This window comes from Tachyglossus aculeatus, chromosome 3, assembly GCF_015852505.1.
Source record: "Tachyglossus aculeatus isolate mTacAcu1 chromosome 3, mTacAcu1.pri, whole genome shotgun sequence".
Classification (NCBI taxonomy): domain Eukaryota; kingdom Metazoa; phylum Chordata; class Mammalia; order Monotremata; family Tachyglossidae; genus Tachyglossus; species Tachyglossus aculeatus.
Window position 1 is genome coordinate 77,880,329 of NC_052068.1, and position 27,686 is coordinate 77,908,014.

The 27,686-nt window shown below is 44.5% G+C and overlaps 1 protein-coding gene across 1 annotated transcript in view; it reads left to right on the forward strand.

The window, feature by feature from the left end:
- The window catches only part of CCBE1 (collagen and calcium binding EGF domains 1), a 266,022-nt gene that overhangs the window by 228,375 nt on the left and 9,961 nt on the right, over positions 1–27,686 (forward strand). Inside the window, exons 4-7 of the mRNA XM_038744031.1 lie at positions 366–500; positions 6,361–6,498; positions 21,626–21,729; positions 27,545–27,665. Of these exons, the coding sequence (XP_038599959.1) occupies positions 366–500; positions 6,361–6,498; positions 21,626–21,729; positions 27,545–27,665 (498 nt within the window). The remainder of the gene's footprint in view (positions 1–365; positions 501–6,360; positions 6,499–21,625; positions 21,730–27,544; positions 27,666–27,686) is intronic.

Genomic DNA, 27,686 nt, shown 5'->3' on the forward strand with positions numbered 1-27,686 from the left:
TAACAAATAGCACAGTTGTTGTTACTGTGGCTCAGTGGCAAGAACCCGGGCTTGAGAGTCAGAGTTGATGGGTTCTAATCCCAGTTCTGCCACATGTCTGCCCCATAACACTTATGTACATATCCATAATTTATTTATTTAGATTAATGTTTGTTTCCCCCTCTAGGACCGTAAGCTCCTTGTGGGTAAGAAATGTGTCTACTAACTCCGTGGTATCAGACTCTCTCAGGCACTTAGTGCAGTGCACCATATACAGTAAGCGCTCAATAAATACCATTGCTTAATTGCTGTACATCCCCATTGTTGAATCACCATCGTGAATGTTGTGATTGCTATTATTGATTATGTGCATGCCCATTTTTCAGACTACGACGTATGTGCCGAGGCTCCTTGCGAACAGCAGTGCACCGATAACTTCGGCCGAGTCTTATGCACCTGTTACCCTGGGTACCGCTACGACCGTGAGAGACACAGGAACCGGGAAAAGCCCTACTGCTTAGGTAAGTGAAGGAACATGTTTTCTACTCCTGATCTTGATCAGGAAGGAATGTTCCATTTGTTGAAGTCTCTTCCTTTGGATGGGTGATTGGTAGACCAAGAGACTGAAGTTAAAGCAGTAACATTACTGTTGTGAGCAGGGAACCTGCCCTTTATATTGTTAAATTGTACTCTGGACACTAAGCTCATCGTGGGCAGGGAATGGGTCTATTATATTGTGCTCTCCCAGGAACTTGGTACAGTGCCTTGCACACGGTGAGCTTGCAATAAATATGATTGATTGATTTCCTGCAAATTGCAAATGTAATGGCACAGTAAAGGACAGTTCTGAACAGCTCACAGTGTGGAAGAGAGCCTTTTGCAAGTGTACAGCCACACTCCTGGATCTCACTGTGAGTGTTCTCATCTTCTATACAAAGGACAGATATATATTAATAGATATGTTTATGTTAAAATAGATGCATCATTAATATGGCCTGACCAAACTTTTGGCCCCTTTCCACAAGCAGTTATAATGTTTGGAAAATGTCTTAGTTGGAATCATCCCAGTGGTCACTGTTATGATTACATTAACGTATGATTAAAACCAGGATATCACAATTACTATAAAAGCCATCGGCTGCTGGGAAAATGTCATCACTGCAGCCTGCAGAAGCTCCTCTGAGATATTTATAATTGTCCTTCATAATCAAAGATGACACCAGTGCTGGTGAATTAACATGGCACAAGGGTAGATGAGAAGACTGACACAATATGGGCAGTCCTTATTACCATGGGCCCAACAAAACTTTGCCCTCGCATTGATGGGTTTGCTGGTTCAGGTGCCTGGTTTTCTTTCTGGTCGCTCTCTTAGTCTCATGAACCTGCCAGAGCTTCTGCTCCCAAAGAATGGCTACTTTTTGGATTGCAGTCTGCTGTCCTGTCTACTACATTGTCACTGACATTTGGGGGAGATGCTTAATGGTCTGAGTTGGGGCTTCATGGAGCCTAAAAGCATTCCCTCTGTTCCACCCAGCTTAGCCCTTTGCACAAAGTAAGCACTCAATAAATACCATTGATTGATTGACTGATTGATCTGAGTCCTGAAGGACTTGCAGGACCTCAGAAAGGCTTGCTGTTCTCCAGACATCCCTTTTCACTGCAGGGGGTGCCCGGATTCTCCGATTCCCCCTCTAGATTGTAAGCTCATTGAGGGCAGGGAATTTGTCTGATTATTGTTGTATTCTCCCAAGCGCTTAGCGCAGTGCTCTGCACACAGTAAATGCTCAGTAAATACGATTGAATCTTTCTCTTTTCGGCCCTCCCAAGCAGCGGCCATCTGGGTGTACTGTTGCCACTCATTCTGTAAGTATGTCCATCTCAGCACAACTGTGTAAGTTGAACTAGACTTCAGTGCAGGTGCGCTGACTCAGGGCCTTGTCTTCCTTCTTGATGTTGCTTTTTGGCTCATAGGTGAGAGGGATGGAGATTGATGGGGCATTGTCCAGAAGGATGGATGTGCTAATGGAGTTAACTTCATGGCCAAGTTAGAACTGCCAGAGTGGAGGCAATAATGATCAAACATCAGTTTCCCTGGCTTGGATGAGATCAGAAGACTGGACTGCAGGGTCTCAGAGCAAGTGCTGCCTCTCAGAAGGGAAGTGTCTAAAGGGACGAGGGAGATGGGGTAGAGATCAAGATGACTACAATAGGACCGTGGCCTACTTATGATTCTGAAGCATCAGAGCAGCAGTGTGAACACCTGAAAATCTCCCACTTCCCCAAGCAACATAATCAATGGCTCAGTGGAAAGAGCACGGGCTTTGGAGTCAGAGGTCATGGGTTCAAATGCCGCCTCTGCCAAATGTCAGCTGTGTGACTTTGGGCAAGTCACTTAACTTCTCTGGGCCTCAGTTACCTCATCTGTAAAATGGGGATTAAGACTGTGAGCCCCCCGTGGGACAACCTGATCACCTTGTAACCTCCCCAGTGCTTAGAACAGTGCTTTGCACATAGTAAGTGCTTAATAAATGTCATTATTATTATTATTATTATTTATCGGACACTTACTATATGCAGAACACTCAGCACCAAATCAGGCCCAGACTTCCCACTCCAACCTCCCTTCCTTGATTTCTCTTTGTCATTGCTGTTTGCGGCATTGTCCTCCCTGATTCCCTTTGAACCCTTTCATTAGGGAGCAGTTACCTGTTGTGGTCTCTCCAACAACCTACCCTTCTGCACTTGCTTCCTCATCATTTCCCACTGAGCTGACTTCTGAAACTAGGGACTCTCAAATGGTTAAGTGCTTAGTACAGTGTTCTACACACAGTAAGCACTGAGTAAATACCACTGATTGATTGGCTAAGTCCCTCAATTGCTTCCCCAAAAGATTCAGGATCCAGAATCAGGGTGACCCAGCAGAAAATCACCTCAAGATTGGTTGGGGCTAGCTTGATTGGGGCTAGCTTGTGTTACAGTCAGAGGCCCATTACTGAATGAAATTTTGTGATTGCAGTAAGAACCTTTCTGGCACTATTCACATAATAACTCCAACAGAAACCCAGCAGAGGAAGAAATAAAACAATTTATCAAATAGAAATGAGGAACAAATGGCAAAGGAAACTAAGAACAAAAAAGAAACAGGTTAATCTTGAGAGAGGGTTGGAAAGGGGCAATTTAGAACTGACTCAGAGGGCTCCACATAACCCCAGTTAGGAGTGTAACTCACTGAGGACAGGGACCAGTTTTCTTACCCTCCCAGGCAGTTGATTTCTGTACATAATAGGTGCTCACAAATACTATTGGTTAAACCTCTTCATCATTTATTCAGTCAACAACCTGGGTACCAATTGTATAATTTGTTATTGCATCCCCTTCTAAGGATAAGAATTACCTATGCCTGGAAAAGCAGGAGAATCTTCCATCGTGCCCAGTTACTGGGCAGTGCCTCTTTCTGGGAATAGAATTTCTGAGTGGGTAGAGTTCCAGGGCAGAGCTTCTATAGGATAGCAATGTCCAACCCAGGGATGCTCGTGGGTAAGGTGCAGCTAGAGAACAGGCTACCATAGATGCCCTCCTGGAGAGCTACCCTGAGATGCCCAAATGATCTCTGGAGTCATCTGATTCCATTAGTAATACTTCTGTGATAATAACTATTTACCAATAGATTGTGAGCCCCCCGGAGGGACAGGGTCTGTATCTACTTACCACTTTGTGTATTCTTTTCCAGTGTTTAATACAGTGTTCTGCATGTTAAGTGCTTGATAAACACTTATTGTCATGAGCCCTGCCCAGGGAATATTTCCCCACAGTATCAGGCACTCCACCTAGGAGCCCTTAACCAGAGATTTGACTCCCTCATTAATCCGGGTGCTCAAATGACATGTCAAAAAAGTAAACCAGACACCACAATTACAATGGAAAGCTTTATTTTAAACTAAAACAGGGGTTAAGCACATATGCGCGCACACACACACACACACACACAGAGCACAACACCTATAATTACCAATCTACCTGGTTTGCCCCAAGTCTTGGTGAAGATGGTAGTTTCAAGGAGTCAGACTGCCAACAGCTCGTCATCATCCTGGTTTTCCCCAAGTCTTGGTGAAGATGATCCCACGTTGGAGGAGTTTCAAGGAGTCGGTTGCCCACAGCTCATGGTTGTCCTGATTCAAGTCTTAGGTGCTGGGCCACAGCAGCTGTACATGACTCCATGCATGGCTTAGGTGGTTCCATGCTGGGCAAATTGGGCCAGTTCTTTCACCCTTTTATCCACTAGGCATACCAGGCCGGTTCTTTCCCCTTTTTATCCATTGTTCTCCAGGGATTGCACTGGGGGGCTGCTCAGGATTGCCTCTTGTCTTCCACTCATTAGCTTGTTACTGGGTAAAACAGAGAGGAGGGTGATCCCTCCCCCTGGGTTTATCCCACTGAGAGCATAGCCCCATCCAGCAGTTCTTTTCCTGCCCAGCAGAGCAAGTTATCCTCTCCTTAAGCCCTCAGCAAGACAGTTCAGTTCCTCTTCTCAAAACTCCTCAGGGAAATAATACAGTTTCTCCTCTAAATGGCCCTTTGGCCTTGTTGCTCCCTAAGCCAAGTAATACAAGATGGAGTCACTTTTGCCTTGTTGCTTTTGGGGTCAAATAATACAAAATGGAGTCAATCTCACTCACCACAGTTATCACTACTGCAAACTGTAAAGCTAGTTGGGGTTTTTTCATTTGTTTTTTATTTATGGTATTTGTTGAGAGCTTACTCTGTGCCAAGCACTGTACTAAATGCTGCAGTAGATAGAAGCTAATCAGTCCATGTCCCACATGGAGCTCACAGTCTTAATCCCCATTTTACAGATGAGGTAACTGAAGCACAGAGAAGTTAAGTGACTTCCCCAAGATCACATAGCAGACAAGTGGAGAAGCCAGGATTAGAACCCAGGTCCTTCTGAGTCAGGCTTTCCCTTCCATAGATAACATTGGAAGCATCCATATAATAATAATAATAATACTGACATTTATTAAGTGTTTACTATATGCAAAGCACTGTTCTAAGCACTGGGGGGGTTACAAGGTGATCAGCTTGTCCCACGGGGGGCTCACAGTTTTAATCCCCATTTTACAGATGAGGTAACTGAGGCACAGAGAAGTTAAGTGACTTGCCCAAAGTCGCACAGCTGACAATTGGTGGAGTTGGGATTTGAACCCATGACCTCTGACTCCAACGCCCATGCTCTTTCCACTGAGCCATGCTGCTTCTCATATCAGATGTGTCATCGTATTACCTGGACTGGCAACTGGCTTGAAGTGTGTGAAGGGAGGATTGTTGTTGAATTGTACTTTCCAAGCACTTTGCACAGTGCTCTGCACCCAGTAAGCACTCAATAAATACGATTGAATGAATTATGATACATAGGGTCCTCTCAGGGCTCCCTGTGTCCACAAGGACTGAGTTAACTGGAGCTGTGGTCCGGGATCTGGATCAGGAAATCTTCTGGGGAGTCCGGCTGACTTGGATTTGGGCTCCACCCTAGAGTAGTAGGTGGCAGAGTTCTAGTCAGTACATGTGGCTGTCTGAAGCCTCTGCTCCTGGCAGCTGGCACGTGGGGCCTTCCCCAACCCACAGTTTAATCTTGGAGGACTTGAAAGGTTCTTGAGACTCCCCCTCTTCCTGGACTGTGAAAACATTCTTGTTCCACCCTTATCAGCTTTCCCAGCCCAGGAAGAGCTTCAAGATGTGGAGGAAAGAGTTTGAATTCCGGGTCATTGATGAGTCACTTTTCCCTAGGAATCTTCCATGACACGGTTTCCCAACCACCAGTATTAAATGGCAACGCTGCTTCCCTGATGAGTTCACTGAGGGTGAGAAACTCATAAGCAGCTTGGAGTGAGTCCCTTGATGTCTTGATCTCCTCCTCCATGAAATGAGAGACCTCAGTCCATCTGTGTACTGCCAGGGTTTTTTTTAATTTTAATATTGGGGTTGTGTTCCCAAAAACCCTCATGTGATAAAAAACCCAACTTGTGCAAAGCCCAATATGGGCATGTGCAAACCCATTTCTTGCAAACCCACACCATGCTATGGCCAAATGTGTTGCAGGAAGAATGTTCCCTAATTCTTTAATAGTGCTCTGAGGCTATGACACATGAAATGAAAACAGGCATTTTTTTAAAAAATGACTGTACTGGAAATAAAAATGGCCATGCTGTGTAAATGCCAACTAGAACAGGTTTATGGTAAGGACCTTTCCAAGAACTGAAATATCCTCATGTATTTATAGTCGCCCTAATGGAAAATGCAGAGGAATGTACACTATCCTGATCAGTTTGCTGTTGGCTCTTTAACTACCCTCTTTTTGTCTTTTTGAAATTGGTTCCCACATAGATATCGATGAGTGTGCCACCAGCAATGAGACACTCTGCTCTCAGATCTGCATCAACACGCTGGGAAGCTACAGATGTGAGTGTCGAGAGGGCTACATCCGTGAAGAGGATGGAAAGACATGCACCAAAGGAGACAGAGGTAAGTGTTGCTTGGGGTGGATCTTGTGTCACCTGTTAGATCATTCAAATGAACCTAGACTCAGTGATGGAAAACTAAGGTGACCAAATTGGAGAGACAGCAAACTTGTGTTCTCATGAAAATTGTAACCGCAATTGGAAATACAGCCTGTGAATGCATTTTCAGGCTGTTAATATCCTTCACCACTGGATGTATTAGCAAAGGTCAGTTAACATTTGACCATTGGCAGGGCAAGTCAGCTTGGTTTTGAGGCAGAACACCAAGCTGGGGCCAGTCTGTGAACCAGGAATTGGAGAAATTCATAGGAATTATTAATTCCTAATTCTAAACTGTTAATTTCCCCTAGATTGTAAGCTCTTTGTGGACAGGGAACACACGTCTACCATGTCTGATTAGATTGTACTTTCCCAAGTGCTTAGTACAGTGCTGTACACGTAGCAAACAGTCAATAAATACAATTGATTGATTGAGAATTGTACTTCCATTTATTCCATCAATAATATTTACTGAGCACTTGCAATATGCAGAACACTTTACTGTCTAGCAAGGGAAACAGACACTTAAATTACAGTTAGGCGGAAATAATAAAGTATATTTGAGATATACATATGTGATATGGGGTATTGTGAGTAGGTAGTGTGAAAATCCTCAAGTGGCGGTTGGGGAGATGTGATCTGAGGAGCATAGAAATTAATCAAAGAGGGCTTCCTGGAAGACATGTGATTTCAGAAGTGCCCTGAAGATGGGAGAGAGCTGTACTTTACTGGAAATTAAGTGGTAGGGAGCTCCAGGCCAAGGGGAAGGGTATGAGGAAGACATCAGAATCAGGCATGAGTAGGTTAGCTTAAGAGCATGAGCTGAGGTATAAGACAGAAAAAAGGGTGGGTAAGTAGGAGGGAAGGAGCTGATTAATAATAATAATAATAATAATAATAATGGCATTTGTTAAGTGCTTAACATGCTTACTATGTGCAAAGCACTATTCTAAGCGCTGGGGAGGTTACAAGGTGATCAGGTTGTCGCACGTGGAGCTCACAGTCTTAATCCCCATTTTACAGATGAGGTAACAGGCTCAGAGAAGTTAAGTGACTTGCCCAAAGTCACACAGCTAAGTGGCGGAGCCGGTACTGCACTTAGTGCTTGGGCAAGTCCAATTACATTAGAGTTAGCAGAAACGGTCCCTGCCCACAAGAAGTTGACAGTCCAGAGGACTGGATGTATTGTTACGGATTACTTAAATAAACTTAATGGACTTCATAACAGAGGAGCTAAGTGCAACTAAAACTCTGAGGAAAGTCTCAGAATCCCAGGACAAAAGTAAAGGTGATCTTTCTCCTTCTCTGCAGTATCCTATTTCCTCCTGCCTTCAGCACATCTCTACTTGGATGTTGCTGTGGGCAGGAATTTGTCTGATTGTTGTTCTACTGTACTCTCCCAAGCTCTTAGTACAGTGCTTTGCACACAGTAAGCACTCAATAAATACAACTGAATGAATGAATGTCCCGCCGGCTTAACATGGCCAAAACGGAACTCCTCATATTCCCACCCAAACCGTGTCCTCCCTCTGACTTTCCTATCACTGTGAACAGTACCACCATCCTTCCTGTCTCACAAACCTGTAACTTTGGCATTATCCTCAACACATCTCTCTACTTCCAACCACATATTCAGTGTCACTGAATCCTGTCAATTCAACCTTCACAATATCACTAAAACCCACCCTTTCATCTCCATCCCAACTGCTACCATATTAATCCAAGCACTTATCCTAGCCGACCTTAATTACTGCATCAGCCTCCTTGCTGACCTCCCTGCCTCCTGTCTCTTCCAACTTCAGTCTGTACTTCACTCTGTTGCCCTTATCATTTTTCTACAAAACCGTTTTACCATTGGCTTTAATGCACTCAATTACCTTACCCTCTCCTACTTTACCTCTGATTTCCTACTAAAACCTGGCCCACACACTTCTCTCCCGTAATGTCAAATTATTCGCTGGCCCTCAATCTCATCTTCTCTCATCATCAATCCCTGGTCCACGTCCTGCCTCTGACCTGGAACTCCCCTCCCTCTTTGTATTCGACAGGCTACCCCTCTCCCCACCTTCAAAGTCTTACTAAAATCACATCTCCTCAAAGAGGGCTTCTCCAATTAACCCCTCATTACCTCTTCTTCCACTTCTGCACCGCTGTTTCACTTGGATTTGCATCCTTTATTCAGCACACCCTCGGCCCCACGACACTTAACGCACGTATCCGAAATTTAATTATTTATATCAATATCTGCGTCCCCCTCTAGACTGAAAGTGTTTTATGGGTAGGAAATGTGTCTTCCAACTGTTACACTGTACTCTCCCAAGTTCAGTGCCCTGCGCCCACTAAGCACTCAAAATAAACAACTGATTGTTCGATTGATTAAAGGTGACTCCAACAGGTTGTGCCCTGCCTACCGCATTAAGGGGCCTCAATCTCGTGTTCACAGAATATCTTCTGATTCCAGAGAAACCATAATTCAAGTTTCCTAATGAAATTATATTAGCAGTTCAGACAGGACTCTTGTTCATAAAAACAGCCAAAGCAGAGAGGAGGGAAAAGGAAAAATGGGGAAGACAAAGGAAAGGGAGAAAATGAAGGAGGATTTTTTTTGACAGGCAGTTCACACATAGATAATCGGGCGTATTTTTCTCACTGAATAGGAATGGAATCTTGCTGTAATGAACAACCCAGTTCCAGCATAGGCCATCATTAACAAGAACTGAATTGCTAAGTGAATGGTTTTTTTTCCACTGGAGTTAACTTCCAGTTAGAATGAAATTGATTGTTCAAATCATATACAAACACACTCTACTTCAATAGGCTTTCATCAGAACACTGTTAAAAATGGTGACACCCACAAAAAGATTGAATGTCTTAATAACAAAGGTCAGTAGTTTCTGCTTAATATGGAGATAAATGGGCAGCCATTGAGGATATTTGAGGAGTGGGTAGACATGCAGAATGATACAGAAAGCCAGGGAATTGAGTGATGCAGTAATTGAGTTGGGATGTAACAAGTGCCTGGAGTCCCCATTTGGAAGGAGAAGGGTTGACTTCTGGAAATTTTATGGAGGAAGAATTGATTAATTTGGTGACACCAGGGTTGAAAGAGGAGGTGGAATCAAGGACAGTGCCAAGGTAGCTGCCTTGAAAACTGGGGAGGGTGGTGGTGTTGTCAACTGGAAAGTTGTGGAGGAGAGGATTTGGGAGGAAAGATGAGGAGTTTGTTTTTTAAGCAACTTTTGCCTAAGGTGGGATGGGATGTAAACGTGGAGATCTTCTGGAGGCTGAAGAAGGCAGAAAAATAGAGCATTCAAGGCTAGCAAGGTAGATTTAACAGCTATCTGCATAGAGATTATAGTTGAAACCCTGAAAATGGTTTAACTCCCCAAGGGAGTGAGTGTTAGTTGAGAAGGTGACCCAAAATAAAGCCTTGAGGAACATCCACAGTTAAGAAGTAGGAGGCTGAAGAAGAAAAGAAAGATCCAGAGAGATGAAGAAGGGATCTTTGTTTCAGAAGAAGGGATCTTTGTTTCAGAAGAAGAGAGGGATCTCCAGCATCCAAGACAATCAGTAGTTTAAGGAGGATTAGGACAGAATAGTATCCATTAAATTTGTCAAGAAGGAAGTCACTAGTGATCTTGGTGATAACCATCTTGATGATTTGAAAGGGAGGGAATCAGGTTGAAGAAGATCAAGAAGGCAGTTAGAGGCGAGGGAGTAGAGACAGTAGGTGTATATAACCTGTTTGGGGAGTTTGGATAGGAATGGAAAGAGGAAATTGAGGCAATAGTTGGAAATATTACAATGAGGTTTAGGCATTTTTAGAGAGGGGAAATGTGGGCATAGTTGAAGGCAGAGAGACAGGAGCCATCTAAAAATGAAGAGTTGAAGATAGGGAAGAAGCAGAATGGCCTAGTAAAAAGAGCACAGGCCTGGGAGTCAGAAGACCTGGGTTCTAATACTGGCTCTGCCAATTGTTTTCTGTGTGACTTTGGGCAAATCCCTTAACTTCTCTGTGCTTCAGGTCTTCTGTTCTTCCTCCTACTTAGACTATGAGTCCTATGTGGCTTTTATCTCTTTATATCTATCCCAGTACTTTGAACCGCGTTTAACACATAGCAAGCTCTTTAATAAATACCATAAAAAAGAGAATAGGCACAAGTAGAAGAGTTAGACTTTGGAAGCTGGTAGGGCTATCCACTTGAGAGAGATGAGAAGATGAGAGGAAGGAGTCGGAGAGTTCATGGTTGGTGGTTTGAAATTGGTCGAGGTATTTCAGAGAGACTGGGGCATGGTATTCTTCAAATGTCTAATTAACTCTTCAGGTTGTGCTCAGCAGAGACAAATGTGAAAGCCAAAGGAGCAATGTGATAACGTGGGCTTGGGAGTCAGAGGACCTGGATTCTAATTCCTTCTCCGCCAAATGTCTGCAGTGTGACCTTGGGCAAGTTACTTAGCTTCCCTGTGCCTCAGTTTCCTCATCTATAAAATTGGGGATTCAATTCCTGTTTTCTCTCCTGCTAATACATTCATACTGAAAAATTATATGTAGACAAGCCCCTCCTCCCTAGGCAGGCCAATCCAAGGTCTGTGACATAAGACATAGGTAACTCAGTCCTTACAGTAGTCCAGTAATTCCACCTGGAATTTGGGGACCATGTGATTTCAGGAAAGCTGTGAAGAAACATTAACTGCTCAGTTGGACTGCTACTCTACCAGACCACAACAACACCTGCTCCTAGAATGGCTGCTGAATGTCCTCACAGATATCAGACACGGAGAACTAGGTGACATTGCATGTGTTAAGCTGGGCACATAGCATAACATAATGGCAGTGTGTATGGCATTTTGTAACAGTCCTCATGCTGCCACTTGAAACTAGAATAATTCCCTAGGGAGTCCCTTAGTCCCCTCTAATTTGCTCCAGAACCCTTTTATTTTCCTCCCAGGTCCCTCAGATTCAGGACTCAGCCACCAGAGCCAAGTTGGAGGGAGATTTGACTTTACTGGATGTAAATTGTCCAGAACCATATGACCACAGGACATGTGGCAGACCAGTATACAACTAACTGAATGGGCAGGGAACTCTGTGGCATTAAACTCTCCCAAGTGCTTAGTACGGTGCTCTGCACACAGTAAGTGCTCAGTAAATACCATGATTGATTGCATAGCCACCCTACAGTGCTCTGCACACAGTAAGTACTCAGTAAATACCATGATTGATTGAATAGCCACCCTACCTTGCTCTGCCTCAGCTCAGCCTGGTTGTTCAGAATCCCCTATAAAGAATGATCCTGTCACTCTCTCAGTCTAACTTGCCCTGCCTTCCAATCTTCTCTTTTTCTACCTTGCTCCATTGCTCCAGGGACACCTTTCAGAAATTGTTACTCATCTACTTGTGTGAGGTGTGTTACAATTTAGGGCAAGTGATTAGAAAAAAAAAAAAACTGACCACTTTTTTAATTATTTCAGCCTGTGAGTTTATATAGGGAGCGCTAACCTAAGATTTATCTTCAAGGATGTTTAGCATTTCGATTCCTCCACCAAAATTCACTTATTTTTAATTTTATGACATCTACTAAGTGTGGATTCTGTGCCAAGCATTATACTAATGGTGTTGATTCAAGATAATTAGATTAGTAACAGTCCCTGCCCCACAAAGGGCTCAATTGTGTTTAAAGATATAATCTCTTATAAGGGAGATGATGTATTTTTTCCTCAATTCAGTGAAATTTATTGAGCATCTATTCTGTATAGAACACAGCACTGAGGGCTTGAGAAAATTCAGTATAAGTGAAAGACACATTACCCTCCCTCATAGGACTTACAATTAGCATGCAATTCCATTGCCTAAAGTGGAAATGGAGATCCTGTAAACTGAAGTAAGATTTGATTCCAATGTTTAATGCTGGTGGCTGGTTTCCATGGCATTACTCATGGAAAATGTCCAGAATCCCAGTTTCACTGGTTTTTTCATAAAACTGACATTAGTATTCCCCCACTAGCAGCTGTAGTGAAAGTAGTCAATTGGTCTTGCAAAGCGTCCACAGGGAAGTAAGGAAGAGCAAGGACTACTGATCTCTGGAGTGCTGACACTGTTCCCCAACTGTTTGGGAAGTCAATGGATGGGTGATGCTCCTGGTTCTGAGTGGGATCTGGAAGGAATTTATTTTTTTATGGATAATCAATCAATATCATATTTACTGAGTGTTTACTGTGTGCCGAGCACTGTACTAAGCACTTGGGAGAGTACAACAGAACAGAGTTGGTAGACAGGTTCCCTGCCCACAACAAGCTTACAGTCTAGAAGGAGAGACAAACTTTAATATAAATAAATAAATTACAGATATGTACTTAAGTGCTGTGGGGCTGAGGGAGGGGTGAGTAAAGGGAGCAAATCCAAGTGCAAGTCTATCCAAGTGGATAGACATCACAAGCTCTATGGCTGCATCTGAAATGGAGTGGAAATGTAATGTTCATTTGGTGGAGGAAGGGAACAGAGAGCAGACTTCTAGAGCAAAGAAAAACGACGGTTGAAGAATATCTTTAGCACCTTCTAGGCCTACGTGTTTCTTGGCATAGCTAAAAAATGTACAGATTCTTCACTCAGTAAAATCACCGTGAAAGAAGCAAGCTGTTAGACCATCTGGGAGTGACTAATAAAGTCTAGCACGGCAGAAAAGCCTTAGAAATTTCCTCTGCTTTGGAATAACCAATAGAAAAAAAATAAACAGTTTATTACAATAATGTTTTTCCTAAGACATTATTATTAAGTATAAACATATGGGATACAAAAATCTTTTTCTTTGGTTTATTATGTTGCTTTATCCAATATCTGTAAAATTAAATAAGGTCACAGGAGTTTTCAATTAAACACAGACTCAGCTGGTTAGGTTAGGCAGGGGTGGGACTTTGCCCAGAATATGTGCCCTTTGATGATAGAAGGGTTACAGCCAGGTCACCTGATTGATGATTGCAAGCAAGTGGGAGATATAGCTGTTCAAGATGAGAGCTTCCTGATGGGCAAGGTGTTGTTCAGTTGCTTTGATTTTGGGTATAGATAAAAGATAATCAAAATGATGGCCTAGTGGAAAGAGCATGAACCTGAGTTCTAATCCTAACTCTGCCACTTGTCTAATGTGTGACCTTGGGTAAGTCACTTAACTTCTCTGCCCTTTAGTCTTCTCATCAGTAAAATATTCTCCCTCCTATTTAGACTGAGCCCCATGTAGGACAGGGACTGTGTCAGACCTGATTTACTTGTATCTTAGGACAGTGCTTGACACATAATAAGTGCCTAACAATTATTATTATTATTTTTAGTATTATTCTCCCTGAAAATGTGTTAGAGCCAGTTCAGTGAGTGCTAATATGCTCTGGACCCCATGGGGTAGCACTGGATGATGGAGCTATTTTATTAAGGGAAATGAAAATAACCAGTCTTGTAGCTAAACCAGCTTGACTCATGTCCATTCATCCTGCTTTTGTTTGTTTCTTGGAAATATATTCTATGACTTGCTTATATCACTGCTTGTTGTAGTTCACTGCAAGAGGTGTGCCAAGCATCTGATGATGATATCCATGATATCCAAACCACTGGGAAGCATAATAATAGTATTTGTTAAGAAAGAAACATTGGTTGGCTAAATATTAATGCCCGGTTTTTAAGGAGTCATTTTGATGTGTATATTTATGGTGCTAACCTTTACAGATGGAAGCAGCATGGCCTAATGGAAAGAGCACAGTCCTAAGAGTTAAAGGACCTGGGTTCTAATCCCAGCTCCACCACTTGTCTGCTCTGTCTCCTTGGGCAAGTAGTCACTTCACTTCTATGTGCCTCAGTTTCCTCATCTGTAAAATGACAAGTAAGTCCTCCATCTTCTGAACTTAAACTGTACTTGGCACATAGCAAGTGCTTAAAGAGTACTATATATTTAAAAACATGTAGTTCCATTGTTTTTGTAACACTCCGTAACATGTTTGAAGAGTATGTCAAATGCTTCTCTGGGATCCTGCAGTGACTGGGGTGGCCAATCATCTGGTTTTAAAATGGACAGTCCAGTTTTCAGCTTGTCTGTCCCTTGCCTGGTCTGGATTCAGAACTAGGTGCCTGCCTGACTGACTGACATTTTAATTTTCAGCCTGCAGCCTCCCTCTGTAATAATAATGAAATTATAACAACAACAATAATAATAATAACAGTAATGGTATTTGTTAAGCACTTACTATGTGCCAAGCTCTCAGGGAAATGCAAGATAATCAGGTTGGACACAGTCTCTGTCCCACATGGGGCTCACAGTCTAAGGTGTCCCATTTTCCTGATAAGGAAACTGAGGTACAGATAAATTAAGTGACTTACCCAAGGTAACACAGCAGGCAAGTGTTGGAGCCAGGATAAGAGCACAGGTCCTCTTACTCTCAGGCCTGTACTCTTTCCACTAGGCCACACTGCTTCCCATAGCTTTTGAAGCCCAAGTTCCCCAAAAAGGAATGCACTGCCTCTGGAGGAAGAGAGGGAGGCCATGGTACCTAGAGAAGCTCTCTAGCTTCAGGCAAATTCTGCCAGAGCAGGGCAGATCTGCAATCAATCAATCAATCAATCAATCGTATTTATTGAGCGCTTACTGTGTGCAGAGCACTGTACGAAGCACTTGGGAAGTACAAGTTGGCAACGTATAGAGACAGTCCCTACCCAGCAGTATCCACAAAAGGAGTATCTAAGTATCTAAAAAAAGGAGTATCCACATTGCTGGTTTTAATGCAAGTGATGTCACTTGAGCACTGGGGTCTGGGTTGTTTTGGAGAACTGATGCCCACAACCCTAACAGTGGCTAATCCTAATGGGTTTCCTAATAAGTGACAATTCTAACAGGTCTGACCTTAGTTCAGAAATCTTGAAATATTTCTATACCGCCGGCTTTGTCCTCCCTGCAAACGGTGCTTTCAAGCGGCCAACCACCTGGTCTGAAGTTGGCTTTGAGGCCTGGATGGGAACAAATTCCTCAGCTTCGCTGGTCCTCGGTGTCTTTGGACTTGAGAGTAACTTAACTGTGTGGTCTGAGCAGCTTTTGAGTGGTCGGGTCCGAAAAGAGCTACAACTCCCTGACATCATGTGGTCAGTTAATGTAATTGCACCATTCCTCAAGGTAATTCTAAGAAAAACGCATTGGGTATCATCTCTAATCGTTTCTTTTTCTTCCCAATCGACTAACTCAGCTTTTGAGAGCATCAAAAACAAATGTGAAGACAGCCTTTTACTCTGACTCTTAAACATGTTTAGAAAATGGTGCATGTTCTCCCTTCTATTATTTATTCATTCAATTGTATTTATTGAGCGCTTACTGTGTGCAGAGCACTGTACTAAGCGCTTGGGAACTACAAGTCGGCAACATATAGAGACGGTCCCTACCCAACAACGGGCTCATATGTGAGGGTACAGGCTGCCGCTGGACTTGAGACGCAATTGGTTTTTTTTCTTTTTTTTTTCTTTTCAATCGTATTTATTGAGCGCTTACTGTGTGCAGAGCACTGTACTAAGCGCTTGGGAAGTACAAGTTGGGAACATATAGAGACAGTCCCTACCCAACAGTGGGCTCACAGTCTAAAAGGGGGAGACAGAGAACAAAACCAAACATACTAACAAAATAAAATAAATAGAATAGATATGTACAAGTAAAATAAATAAATAAATAAATAGAGTAATAAATATGTACAAACGTATATACATATATACAGATGCTGTGGGGAAGGGAAGGAGGTAAGATGGGGGGATGGAGAGGGGGACGAGGGGGAGAGGAAGGAAGGGGCTCAGTCTGGGAAGGTCTCCTGGAGGAGGTGAGCTCTCAGTAGGGTCTTGAAGGGAGGAAGAGAGCTAGCTTGGCAATGGGCAGAGGGAGGGCATTCCAGGCCCGGGGGATGAAGTGGGCTGCGGGTCGATGGTGGGACAGGCGAGAACGAGCCACGGTGAGGAGATTAGCAGCATAGGAGCTGTGGGTTCCTCAAGATACCATCTAAAGTTGAAAGGTTGTAAGTCAGAATCAATTTTCTTTAAAAACAATGTTATAAATGATAAATTGGTTCCTGAAATAAAGCTGGATACCCCATTTTCAACAGTTATTCGGAATTCTGTACTCAATTACAAATGAACAGATTTGTCTACATCCCATGAGTCAATACCAGCTTACTGGGGCCTTTGGGGCCCGAATCTGTGACATCAGGTGTCACTGGCATAGAGCTGAATTCATTCATTCAGTCAATCATATTTATTGAGCACTTAGTGTGTGCAGAGCACTGTACTAAGCGCTTGGGAGAGTACAATATAATACGAACCTAGGTGCCGGTAGTTCGGGTATTCTAAAGGTGGGGCAGGAGTCCCCGGGCTTGTTGCACTTTTCCCTGGTTGGTTGATTCTCACTTAGCTGCTCCCTTTAGCATGTCAACCCTGCTGAACCAACAAAACTTTTTAAAGATCTGGGTTCGGGCAGGTCAGATCCCATGCTGGCAGTCAGGCTCAACCCAGGGAGGACGTTAAAATCTAGTCTTGTAAATCATCCTCCAAATACTCTCCTCACTTCTGCTTCCTGTGGCCTTTGGGAAGGGGCAGTTGTGTGAGAAACAGGATTGGGTGGTGGGGGTCTTTCCTAACTAAGCCTGCTATTTCCCCTAGCTGCCATCCCCTCTGCATTGACTCTGCATTTGGCTGTGTACCCCTAAGAACTTTGTTCTCTCAAAACCTTGTATTCAGGAAATCTCACACTGAAGTACTCAACTGTCCTGACACCCACAGTTCTTTCACTTAAACTCACTGTGGGCAGGGAATGTATCTACCACCTCTATTGTATTGTACACTCTCCACCACTTAGAGTAGTACTCTGCTTACAAAAAGCACTCAATAAATGCCATTGATTAACTGATTGTTTGATAACATGGCCCAAATAGGTATGTGTTGTCAAAAGAAGATCCCCTAATTCTCTAACAGTACCCTAGCCGCAGCCTGCAATAAAAACAGATCGTATGACAAAATTGAGTCTACACTCTGATTATCCCTTTTCATTAGCTACCCATATTGAGTTTTTAGAGGGCGCTTATTAAAATGATTTTGTACAGTAGCCCTAGGGTACTTGGATCTGTTCAGGATTACCTGAGGATTAGTCAGTATCTACCAGGATGGCGTATTCATTCTTTCATTCAATCGTATTTATTGAGTGCTTACTGTGTTCAGAGCACTATACGAAGCTATTGGGAAGTACAAGTTGGCAACATACAGAGACAGTCCCTATCAACAACGGGATTACAGTCTAGAAGTGGGAGACAGACAACAAAACAAAACATGTGGACAGTTGTCAAGTTATCATAATAAATAGAAATAAAGCTAGATGCACATCATTAACAAAATAAATAGAATAGTAAGTATGTACAAGTAAAATAGAGTAATAAATCTGTACAAACATATATACAGGTGCTGTGGGGAGGGGAAGGAGGAGAGGGAAGAGGGGGCTCAGTCTGGGAAGGCCTCCTGGAGGAGGTGAGCTCTCAGTAGGGCTTTGAAGGGAGGAAGAGAACTAGCTTGGCGGATGTGCAGAGGGAGGGCATTCCAGGCCAGGGGGAGGACGTGGGCCAGGGGTCGATGGCAGGACAGGTGAGAATGAGGTACAGTGAGGAGGTTAGCAGCAGAGGAGTGGAGGGTGCAGGCTGGGCTGGAGAAGGAGAGAAGGGAGGTGAGGTAGGAGGGGGCGAGGTGATGGAGAGCCTTGAAGCTGAGAGTGAGGAGTTTTTGCTTGATACGTAGGTTGACTGGCAGCCACTGGAGATTTTTGAGGAGGGGAGTAACCTGCCCAGAGCGTTTCTGCACAAAGATGATCTGGGCAGCAGCGTGCCATATAGACTGAAGTGGGAAGAGACAGGAGGCTGGAAGATTAGAGAGGTGGCTGATGGAGTAATCCAGTCAGGATAGGATGAGAGATTGAACCAGCAAGGTAGACAGAGCTGAGGGGGAGACATGAGAGACCAGAGAGACAGAGTGAGGGAGAAGACATGAGATACATCGGGGGGGGGGCGCTGAGGGAGGAGACATGAGAGACCAAAAAGAGTGAGGGAGGAGACATGAGAGACATCGCGGGGGGGGGGGGAGCTGAGGGGGGAGACATGAGAGACCAGAGAGACAGAGCTGAGGAGGGAGATAGGCCAGAGAAGGGGAGAGATGAGAGAGCAAGAGCTGAGTGAGAGAAGGAGAGAGACAAGAGAAACAGAGCTGGGGTGAAGAGAGACTACAGAGCAAGAAATGAGGGGGGAGAGAGACACCAGAGAGCAAGAGCTAATGGGGGAGAGATGAGAGACAACAGAGAGACAGAGCTGAGCAGGAGACATGAGAGACACCAGAGAGACAGAGCTGAAGGGGAAGAGAACCAGAGACCAGAGAGTGAGACTTGGGGGGAGAGAGAGACAAGAGAGACAGAGTGGGGGTGAGAGGGGGAAAGAGACCAGAGAGACAGAGCTGGGGGTGAAGAGAGACCAGAGAGGGAGAGACACGGGAGAGACAGAGCTGGATGGAGGTCCCAAAAGGTCCCCAGATGGGCTGTGCTGGGCGAAATGGGGACGGTGAGGCAGGCCTGGCCCGGAGGAGGTGGCTGGGGCTTGGGGGGGGCAATAATTAGAGGGGTGGAAGGGGGTGGGGGTCAGCAGGAGCAGCCCCCCTCTAGGACAGGAGACTCTGGGGGCTTTTCCACTTTGATGTCAATCACTGCAGCAGGAGTTAAGGAGGCCTGCTGGACTCTCACCTTCCCCTCCACCCCCCTACGAGGGGTCCAGGGAAGCCAGGATGGTGGAGGGGAGCCCAGCACAGCCCCCCTGCCGCCCACCTCTCCGCTTCACCCCGGGCGGGGGTGGCAGGATACTGTGGTCTTTGCTCTCGTCGGGGGTGCCATCCATCCCGGGCAGGGCTTCGGCCACGCGCCGGAACAGCTGTTTGACATTGTAGTAGTGGATAGAACATGAGCCTGGGAGTCAGGAGGTCATGAGTTCTAATCCTGGCTCTGCCACTTGTCTGTTGTGTGACCTTGGTCAAGTCACTTAACTTCTCTGTGCCTCAGTTACCTCATCTGTAAAGCGGGGATTGAGACTCTGAGGTCTATGTGGGACAGGGACTGGGTCTGCCTTGATTTGCTTGTATCCACCCCAGTGCTTAGTACAATGCCTGGCACATAGTAAGCTCTTAGCAAATACCATATTTTGGGGGTTTTTTTACCCCATCACTAAGAACACATAGGGATTAATAAGCACCACAAAAAAAGTTGCAAGAATGAGTATGAGAATGAGAGATCTACATCTCTGCCCCTGCTCTCTCCCCCTCCCTCCAGGCTCGCATCTCCTCCTGCCTTCAGGACATCTCCATCTGGATGTCCGCCCGCCACCTAAAGCTCAACATGTCGAAGACTGAGCTCCTTGTCTTCCCTCCCAAACCTTGTCCTCTCCCTGACTTTCCCATCTCTGTTGACGGCACTACCATCCTTCCCGTCTCACAAGCCCGCAACCTTGGTGTCATCCTCGACTCCGCTCTCTCATTCACCCCTCACATCCAAGCCGTCACCAAAACCTGCCGGTCTCAGCTCCGCAACATTGCCAAGATCCACCCTTTCCTCTCCATCCAAACCGCTACCCTGCTAATTCAAGCTCTCATCCTATCCCGTCTGGACTACTGCACTAGCCTTCTCTCTGATCTCCCATCCTCGTGTCTCTCTCCACTTCAATCCATACTTCATGCTGCTGCCCGGATTATCTTTGTCCAGAAATGCTCTGGACATATTACTCCCCTCCTCAAAAACCTCCAATGGCTACCGATCAATCTGCGCATCAGGCAGAAACTCCTCACCCTGGGCTTCAAGGCTCTCCATCACCTCGCCCCCTCCTACCTCACCTCCCTTCTCTCCTTCTACTGCCCAGCCCGCACCCTCCGCTCCTCCACCACTAATCTCCTCACTGTACCTCGCTCTCGCCTGTCCCGCCATCGACCCCCGGCCCACGTCATCCCCCGGGCCTGGAATGCCCTCCCTCTGCCCATCCTCCAAGCTAGCTCTCTTCCTCCCTTCAAGGCCCTGCTGAGAGCTCACCTCCTCCAGGAGGCCTTCCCAGACTGAGCCCCTTCTTTCCTCTCCCCCTCGTCCCCCTCTCCATCCCCCCGTCTTACCTCCTTCCCTTCCCCACAGCACCTGTATATATGTATATATGGTTGTACATATTTATTACTCTATTTATTTATTTATTTATTTATTTTACTTGTACATTTCTATCCTACTTATTTTATTTTGTTGGTATGTTTGGTTCTGTTCTCTGTCTCCCTCTTTTAGACTGTGAGCCCACTGGTAGGGACTGTCTCTATGTGATGCCAATTTGTACTTCCCAAGCGCTTAGTACAGTGCTCTGCACATAGTAAGTGCTCAATAAATACGATTGATTGATTGATTTATTGATTGAGTATAAAAAGTCCCGTTTGTTCCTGGTGTTTCATCACACTTCAGTTAGTCATAATTATTGAGCACTTACTGTGTGCACAGCCCTATACATACTTGTTATACACAAAGTATCATTGACATTTATGGGGTTTCTTTTGTTGTTAATTTGCTGTGAGCTTCAAATCTTTATCAAAATGTCAGTGCCTGCTTCCTATCTGGAGGTAGTCAGTCCTCTGAAATAATTTGTACCGACAATGACCAGCTTTGGAAAAACTGTATAAGGGTTTTGCTTCCCGGGATTGGGGAATAATGTGTAGTGTTTGAAAACTGGGCCTTTATGTGCACATGAATCATGCCTGGTTTATAGGACCTGCCTCTCAAAAGGCAACGATAAATGTACTTGCTTGCTGAGGTATCTGATAAACATCTACCCATATAAAAGAGATGCTAAAATCAAAACAGCTTGTTTGAAAAGGCTGCTGGGCCTCTTTGACACGCTCCCACCCCAATCCGTGGCACCTCGCTTGTAACCCTGAAATCCGTAACTCTGAGGAGCCTGTCTACTTCCCTCATACTTGTGCCGCCCTGCCTGGGCTAGCTGTGAACCTGTCTGACAGCTTGCACTAAGCTGGTTTTCCCTTTCAGGACAAGATGAGAAGGCTGAGAACATAATGAAGGCAGGATCGTGCTGTGCTACTTGTAAGGAATTTCACCAGATCAAGCAGACAGTTCTCCAGCTGAAACAAAAGGTATTCGCTCTTGACCAAAACTCGGTCGGAGAAGGAAAGTTGGCAGAACTGTAAATTAGAGACAGAGTGGAAAGCCACAGATTTCCAAAAACGGCACCTCATTATCCAACACATCTCTTCAGCACTGATGGTCACAACACTAAATGGTGATATCTCTTGGTTTCCCAGAAGCGCAGCACCTAACCAAAAATAATAAAATAAAATGAACAAAATATGCACAAAAAAATCCCCTCTTTCATCTCAAATTTGAGTCATTTAGGAGGCATGTGGCCTGGTGGAACAAGCAGGGGCCTGGGAATCAGAGAACCTGGGTTCTAATTCCATCTCTACCATTTGTCTGCTGTGTGACCTTGGGCAAATCACTTAACTTATCTGTGTCTCAGTTACTTAGTCTGTAAAATGGGGATTTAGGCGGTGTGCCCCTTGTGGGACAGAGACCGTGTCCAACCCAATTTGCATGTATCTACTCCAGTGCTTAATACAGTGCTTGGCACATAGTGAGTGCTTAATAAATACCGCAGTAATATTTTAATTATTAAGTAGCGTTAACATTGCAAAAGTGTTCAGTATGCGATCTGGTAGTTCTGGGGAGGGGCTACTTAATGCCCATGTACAAGTTTACTGTTGCACTCAGCCATGGTGGCCTGAAAAACATTAGTGGCTCCACCACTTGTCAGTTATGTGACCCTGGGCAAGCCACTTCACTTCTCTGTGCCTCAGTTACCTCATCTGTAAAATGGGGATTAAGACTGTGAGCCCCATGTGGGACATGGACTGTGTCCCACCTGATTATCTTGTATTTACCCCAGTTCTTAGTACAATGCCTGGTACATAGTAAATGCTTAGCAAATACCAAAAAACAAAACAAAATCCACACATAGAGGGAGGAGGGTGAAATGAGGCATGATGTGTAGTAGAGAAAAAGGAGTTAATGTAGTAGCATCAACATCTGCCCAGTGTTTCACACCTCTAACATGTGAAAATAGTTTTAAAGTATTGCTCACTTTATAGCCAGTGTTCTGCTCAATAGGGAATATTGCACACTGGATAGGATGACTGTCAAAGTAGACATTAAATAGTGAATGCTAATGATCCTTTTACTGCCAATAAAATCTATTTGGCTGTGGATAATTCCCAACCCTGCCTGTGTTCACTCACAGCTAATAATTTTCTGCCCAGGAAATTGGTTGCCATTCAGTAGGTGTATAAATGTGTTCCCACAGGAGGCAAATGGTAGCACAGTGGTGTTTGCATTGTTGTTGTTTGCGTGGGAAGGCAGCAGGGCCTTTTTGGCCTCTCCCCCACATCTAAGCTGCCTTCACAGGAACTCTCCCCACACTGCTCTCCCAAAATGTGCTCAGAGCTAGAAAGGAGCCTGCTGTGGGCATGGGTTTCAAGACGGGGGGAGAGAGAGAGACAATGTCTTTTGGCCATGGATTTCTCTGTCAACTGTGCCTTCAGAAGCAATTCACACTCCAGTCTAGTTACCGAATAAGTCATGCTATGCCTGGAGTTAAGGAAACGATCACATATACCCACACATATGTATACACACATTTGCCTCACACCCACACAGTGATGTGCATTTCCCCACCAAGAGAATGTGCTCATGGAGTGGACCAGAGCCTCCTTAGTTGTCGGCTTCCACAAACTTCTCTACAGCCTCAGTCCTGCCTCCAAATTCCGGTTGTTTTGGCATTGGAGTTTTCGATTTTTCCCTCTCCTGCTCCTGGGGCTGGTCTCTTTCTTCTTGGGCTCCCCGTGGAGGTGCCAACTCCAGAAAGTAAAATGTGTGGCAGAGTTTCTATTCTCACCTACTGCTGCTGCTCTGTTGGTTTCTGGGCTTTTCATAGTTCTTCCCATGGTGTCTAGCAACTCTGTTATATTGTACTCTTCACACAGTAATCACTCAGTAAATACGATTGATAATCATCATCATACTCTGAATTACATGAAATTGCTGAGCACTTTTACTTTCCAAAACCCTTTCACATCAATGATTTCATTCTTCTCTCAACTCATTATGAGGAAGAGACAGGTATTATTCTCCCATTTTATTAATGAGGAATTTGGGGCACAGAGAAGTTATGTGATTCATTCATTCAATCATATTTATTGAGTGCTTACTGTGGGCAGAGCACTGTACTGAAAAAGCATGGCTTAATGGAAAGAATATGGACTTGGGAGTCAGAGGATGTAGGTTCTAATCCTGGCACTGCCATTTGTCTGCTATGTGACCTTGGGCAAGCCACTCAACTTCTCTGTGCCTCACTTACCTCATCTGTAAAATTGGGGATTAAGACTGAGCCCCATGTGGGACAACCTGGTTACCTTAGAGAAGCAGCATGGTTCAGAGGAAAGAGCATGGGCTTTGGAGTCAGAGGTCATGGGTTTGAATCCTGACTCTGCCACATGTATGCTGTGTGACCTTGGGCAAGTCACTTAACTTCTCTGACCCTCAGTTACCTCATCTGTAAAATGGCGATTAAGACTGTGAGCCCCACGTGGAACAACTTGATCACCTTGTATCCCCCCCCCAGCACTTAGAACAGTGCTCTGCACATAGTAAGCACTTAATAAATGCCATTATTATTATTATTATTATTATTATCTATCCCAGCACTTAGAACAGTGCTTGGCACATAGTAAGCGCTTAGCAAATACCATCATTATTATTATTATTACCATCTCCCCAAGGTTTTCCTCAGGCAGATATGTGGATGAGGCAAGATTTCAGGATATCTTTGACACTGTTTCCCTATTGCATTGCTATCAGGCAAGATAGTCTAATTCCTAGTATTTAAGACTTTACTTATTGAAAACATGTGAAAATTTACAAGAACATATGGGATGATTTTGTAGGCTCCTTTTACACCAAATGCCAGAGATCTGCATAAACCATATCTATCAATCAATCAATGGTATTGAGCACCTACTGTGTGCAGAGCACTGTACTGAGCACTTGGGAGAGTATAATATAACAGAGTTTGTAGACATGTTTCCTGCCCACAATGAGCTTGCAGTCTAGAGCTTATGGTCTGTCTATTATACTGACCCAGAAAGGATGGTGGTTAGGTGTTTCAGGAGCTTCAGGAGTTTATGACCAATCCTCATTTAATAATGATGGTATTTGTTAATAATGATAATGATGGCATTTGTTAAGTGCTTACTATGTGAAAAGCAGTGTTCTAAGTGCTGGAGAGGATACAAGGTGATCAGATTGTGTTAAGTGCCAAACACTGTTCTAAGCACTGGGGTAGATATAAGGTTATCCAGATGGATATAGTCCCTGTCCCAGGTAGGGCTCACAGTCTTAATCTCCATTTTACAGATGAGGTAACTGAGGCACAGAGAAATTAAGTGACTTGCCCGAGGTCATACAGCAGATGTGGCGAAGCGGAATTAGAACCCAGATCCTTCCAACTCCCAGGCCCCTGCTCTATCCCCTAGTCCACACTTTTGCTTCTGTTCTGTGGAACACCTGAGAGGCCAAGGAGAGAGCCAGCATAGGGAGAGCTTCAGGGTACAGTGGTGTGCTGGAGAGCTCTGGGGACTTATGCAGAGCTCACCGTCAGGCTTATCCCTAGGCCAAGGGAGGGTCTGGCAGAGAAGGGAGCTTCAAAACTGGTTTCTTTCCATCCTTCTGCTGCTCACCTCCTGATCTTCCCCAGACTGGTTGTGTCTGGATGAGCAACATCCTTTTTACAATTTCCCCCTTCCCCATCACCACCACCCCAACAACAATTTAACTTGGACCTTGACTTAGGGAGATAGGGAAACAGAGATAGACACAGATAGTATCTCCAAGGAGGGCTACTTCAATGATTGGACCGAATGACTGTCCTTAGGAGCTGCTCCATAGCCACGGAGGTGGGGGCAGGATTGGGGGGCAGAGAGGGGTCCACCTTGGACAATGAAAGAACCCATTACAGCCATGTGGGGGTTGGCTTGGGAATGGGAAAAGACAGTCATGAAAATGTGGGACTCATTCACTTGAAGGCATCCCTGGACTGTACTACTAGAGGGAGCCTTAGAGACTAGCCACGCATTCTGTTGCATCTGAAAGAATTCTGTGAAAGACATTTTCACATGAGACAGAACATGCTGAGGATACCAACTACTGGATTATGGAAGAGCCTTCCAATAGAGTTTGTCATTTTGAACACATCAGGGCCAGACATGGAAAATATATTTATTATTATCAGGTGGGTTTTAGGGAGACCCTGAGGTATAGTGACTTTTTGCAGCCTATTTTATAAAGTTCAATCCTTCCACGAAGCATCTTGAAAATGGAGTTTTTGAAAAAAAATTTAGGGAACATTTTGGAACCATTTTATTGTTAGAATGTGAATTTAGAGTTGAGTGAAAACTCTCAAGCGTCATGGATTCAATTCTATGAATTGAGGGAATTGTCCAATCCTTGGGGAAAATGGTGAATATTTTCTAAAGACCAGTTTAAGCATTTGTGGCAGTTAGCTGAGTTGGTGTCTTCCACATCTTTGCTTTTTAAAATTCACTTTGACTGAATAAGAATTCCCAAATTAGCCTTTTGGCTCTTAGAATGAGCATGATCGAGTAGAAGCATCCAAATGTTTTGTTTTTGTCTGACTCTAGAATCCCACCACAAATGGAGAAATAAATTCCCCAAGTGTGACTAATTAGCTTTGGCTTTAATAAATTGACCTCTAAAGTAATCAAGGAAAGACCTGGAAATTATTCACCAAAAAAGTCCCTTCATATTCTTCATTTACAATCTAGCAACACTCTTGGGACTTCAAGGCTCTCCATCACCTCGCCCCCTCCTACCTCACCTCCCTTCTCTCCTTCTACAGCCCAGCCCGCACCCTCCGCTCCTCCACTGCTAATCTCCTCACTGTACCTCGTTCTCGCCTGTCCCACCATCGACCCCCGGCCCACGTCATCCCCTGGGCCTGGAATGCCCTCCCTCTGCCCATCCGCCAAGCTAGCTCTCTTCCTCCCTTCAAGGCCCTGCTGAGAGCTCACCTCCTCCAGGAGGCCTTCCCAGACTGAGCCCCTTCCTTCCTCTCCCCCTCGTCCCCTTCTCCATCCCCCCCATCTTACCTCCTTCCCTTCCCCACAGCACCTGTATATATGTATATATGTTTGTACATATTTATTACTCTATTTATTTATTTATTTTATTTGTACATATCTATTCTATTTTATTTTGTTAGTATGTTTGGTTTTGTTCTCTGTCTCCCCCTTTTAGACTGTGAGCCCACTGTTGGGTAGGGACTATCTCTATATGTTGCCAATTTGTACTTCCCAAGCGCTTAATACAGTGCTCTGCACATAGTAAGCTCTCAATAAATACGATTGATGATGATGATGATGTAGTGCTCACCCTGTAACATGGAATTTCAGTCCTGTGCTACAGGCATCAGAATGAGACTACTAAAGTATGTCAGGATCAGAGACAATTTACATAGATAGAGACTCAGAGTAATCTAGTGGATAGAGAACAGGCCTGGGAGTCAGAAGGACCTGGGTTCTAATCCTGACTCTGCCTCTTGTCTTCTGTGTGACTACGGAAAAGTCTCTTCACTTTCCTGTGCCTCAGTTCCTTCATCTGTAAAATGAAGACTAAGACCGTGAGCCTCATGCGGGACATTCAGTCTGTCCAAGCTGTTTATCTTTTATCTACCCCAGCACTTAGTACAGTTCCTGGGACAAAGTAAGTACTTAACAAATGCTATAAAAAAATGAAGACTTGTTAAAATACAGAAGTGTAAAAGTTGCCCCCAAATGGGAAACAAACTGAAGCCCTGATATTGGTTCTTTCCTCTTGTTTCAGATTGCACTGCTGCCAAACAGCGCTGTGGACCTTGGCAAACATATCCCAGGAGATAAGGCCCTGGCATCCAATGCCTTTCTACCAGGACCTCCTGGGCAGCCAGGAGGTCAGGGACCTCCAGGTGAGTGAGATGAGAGGGCTA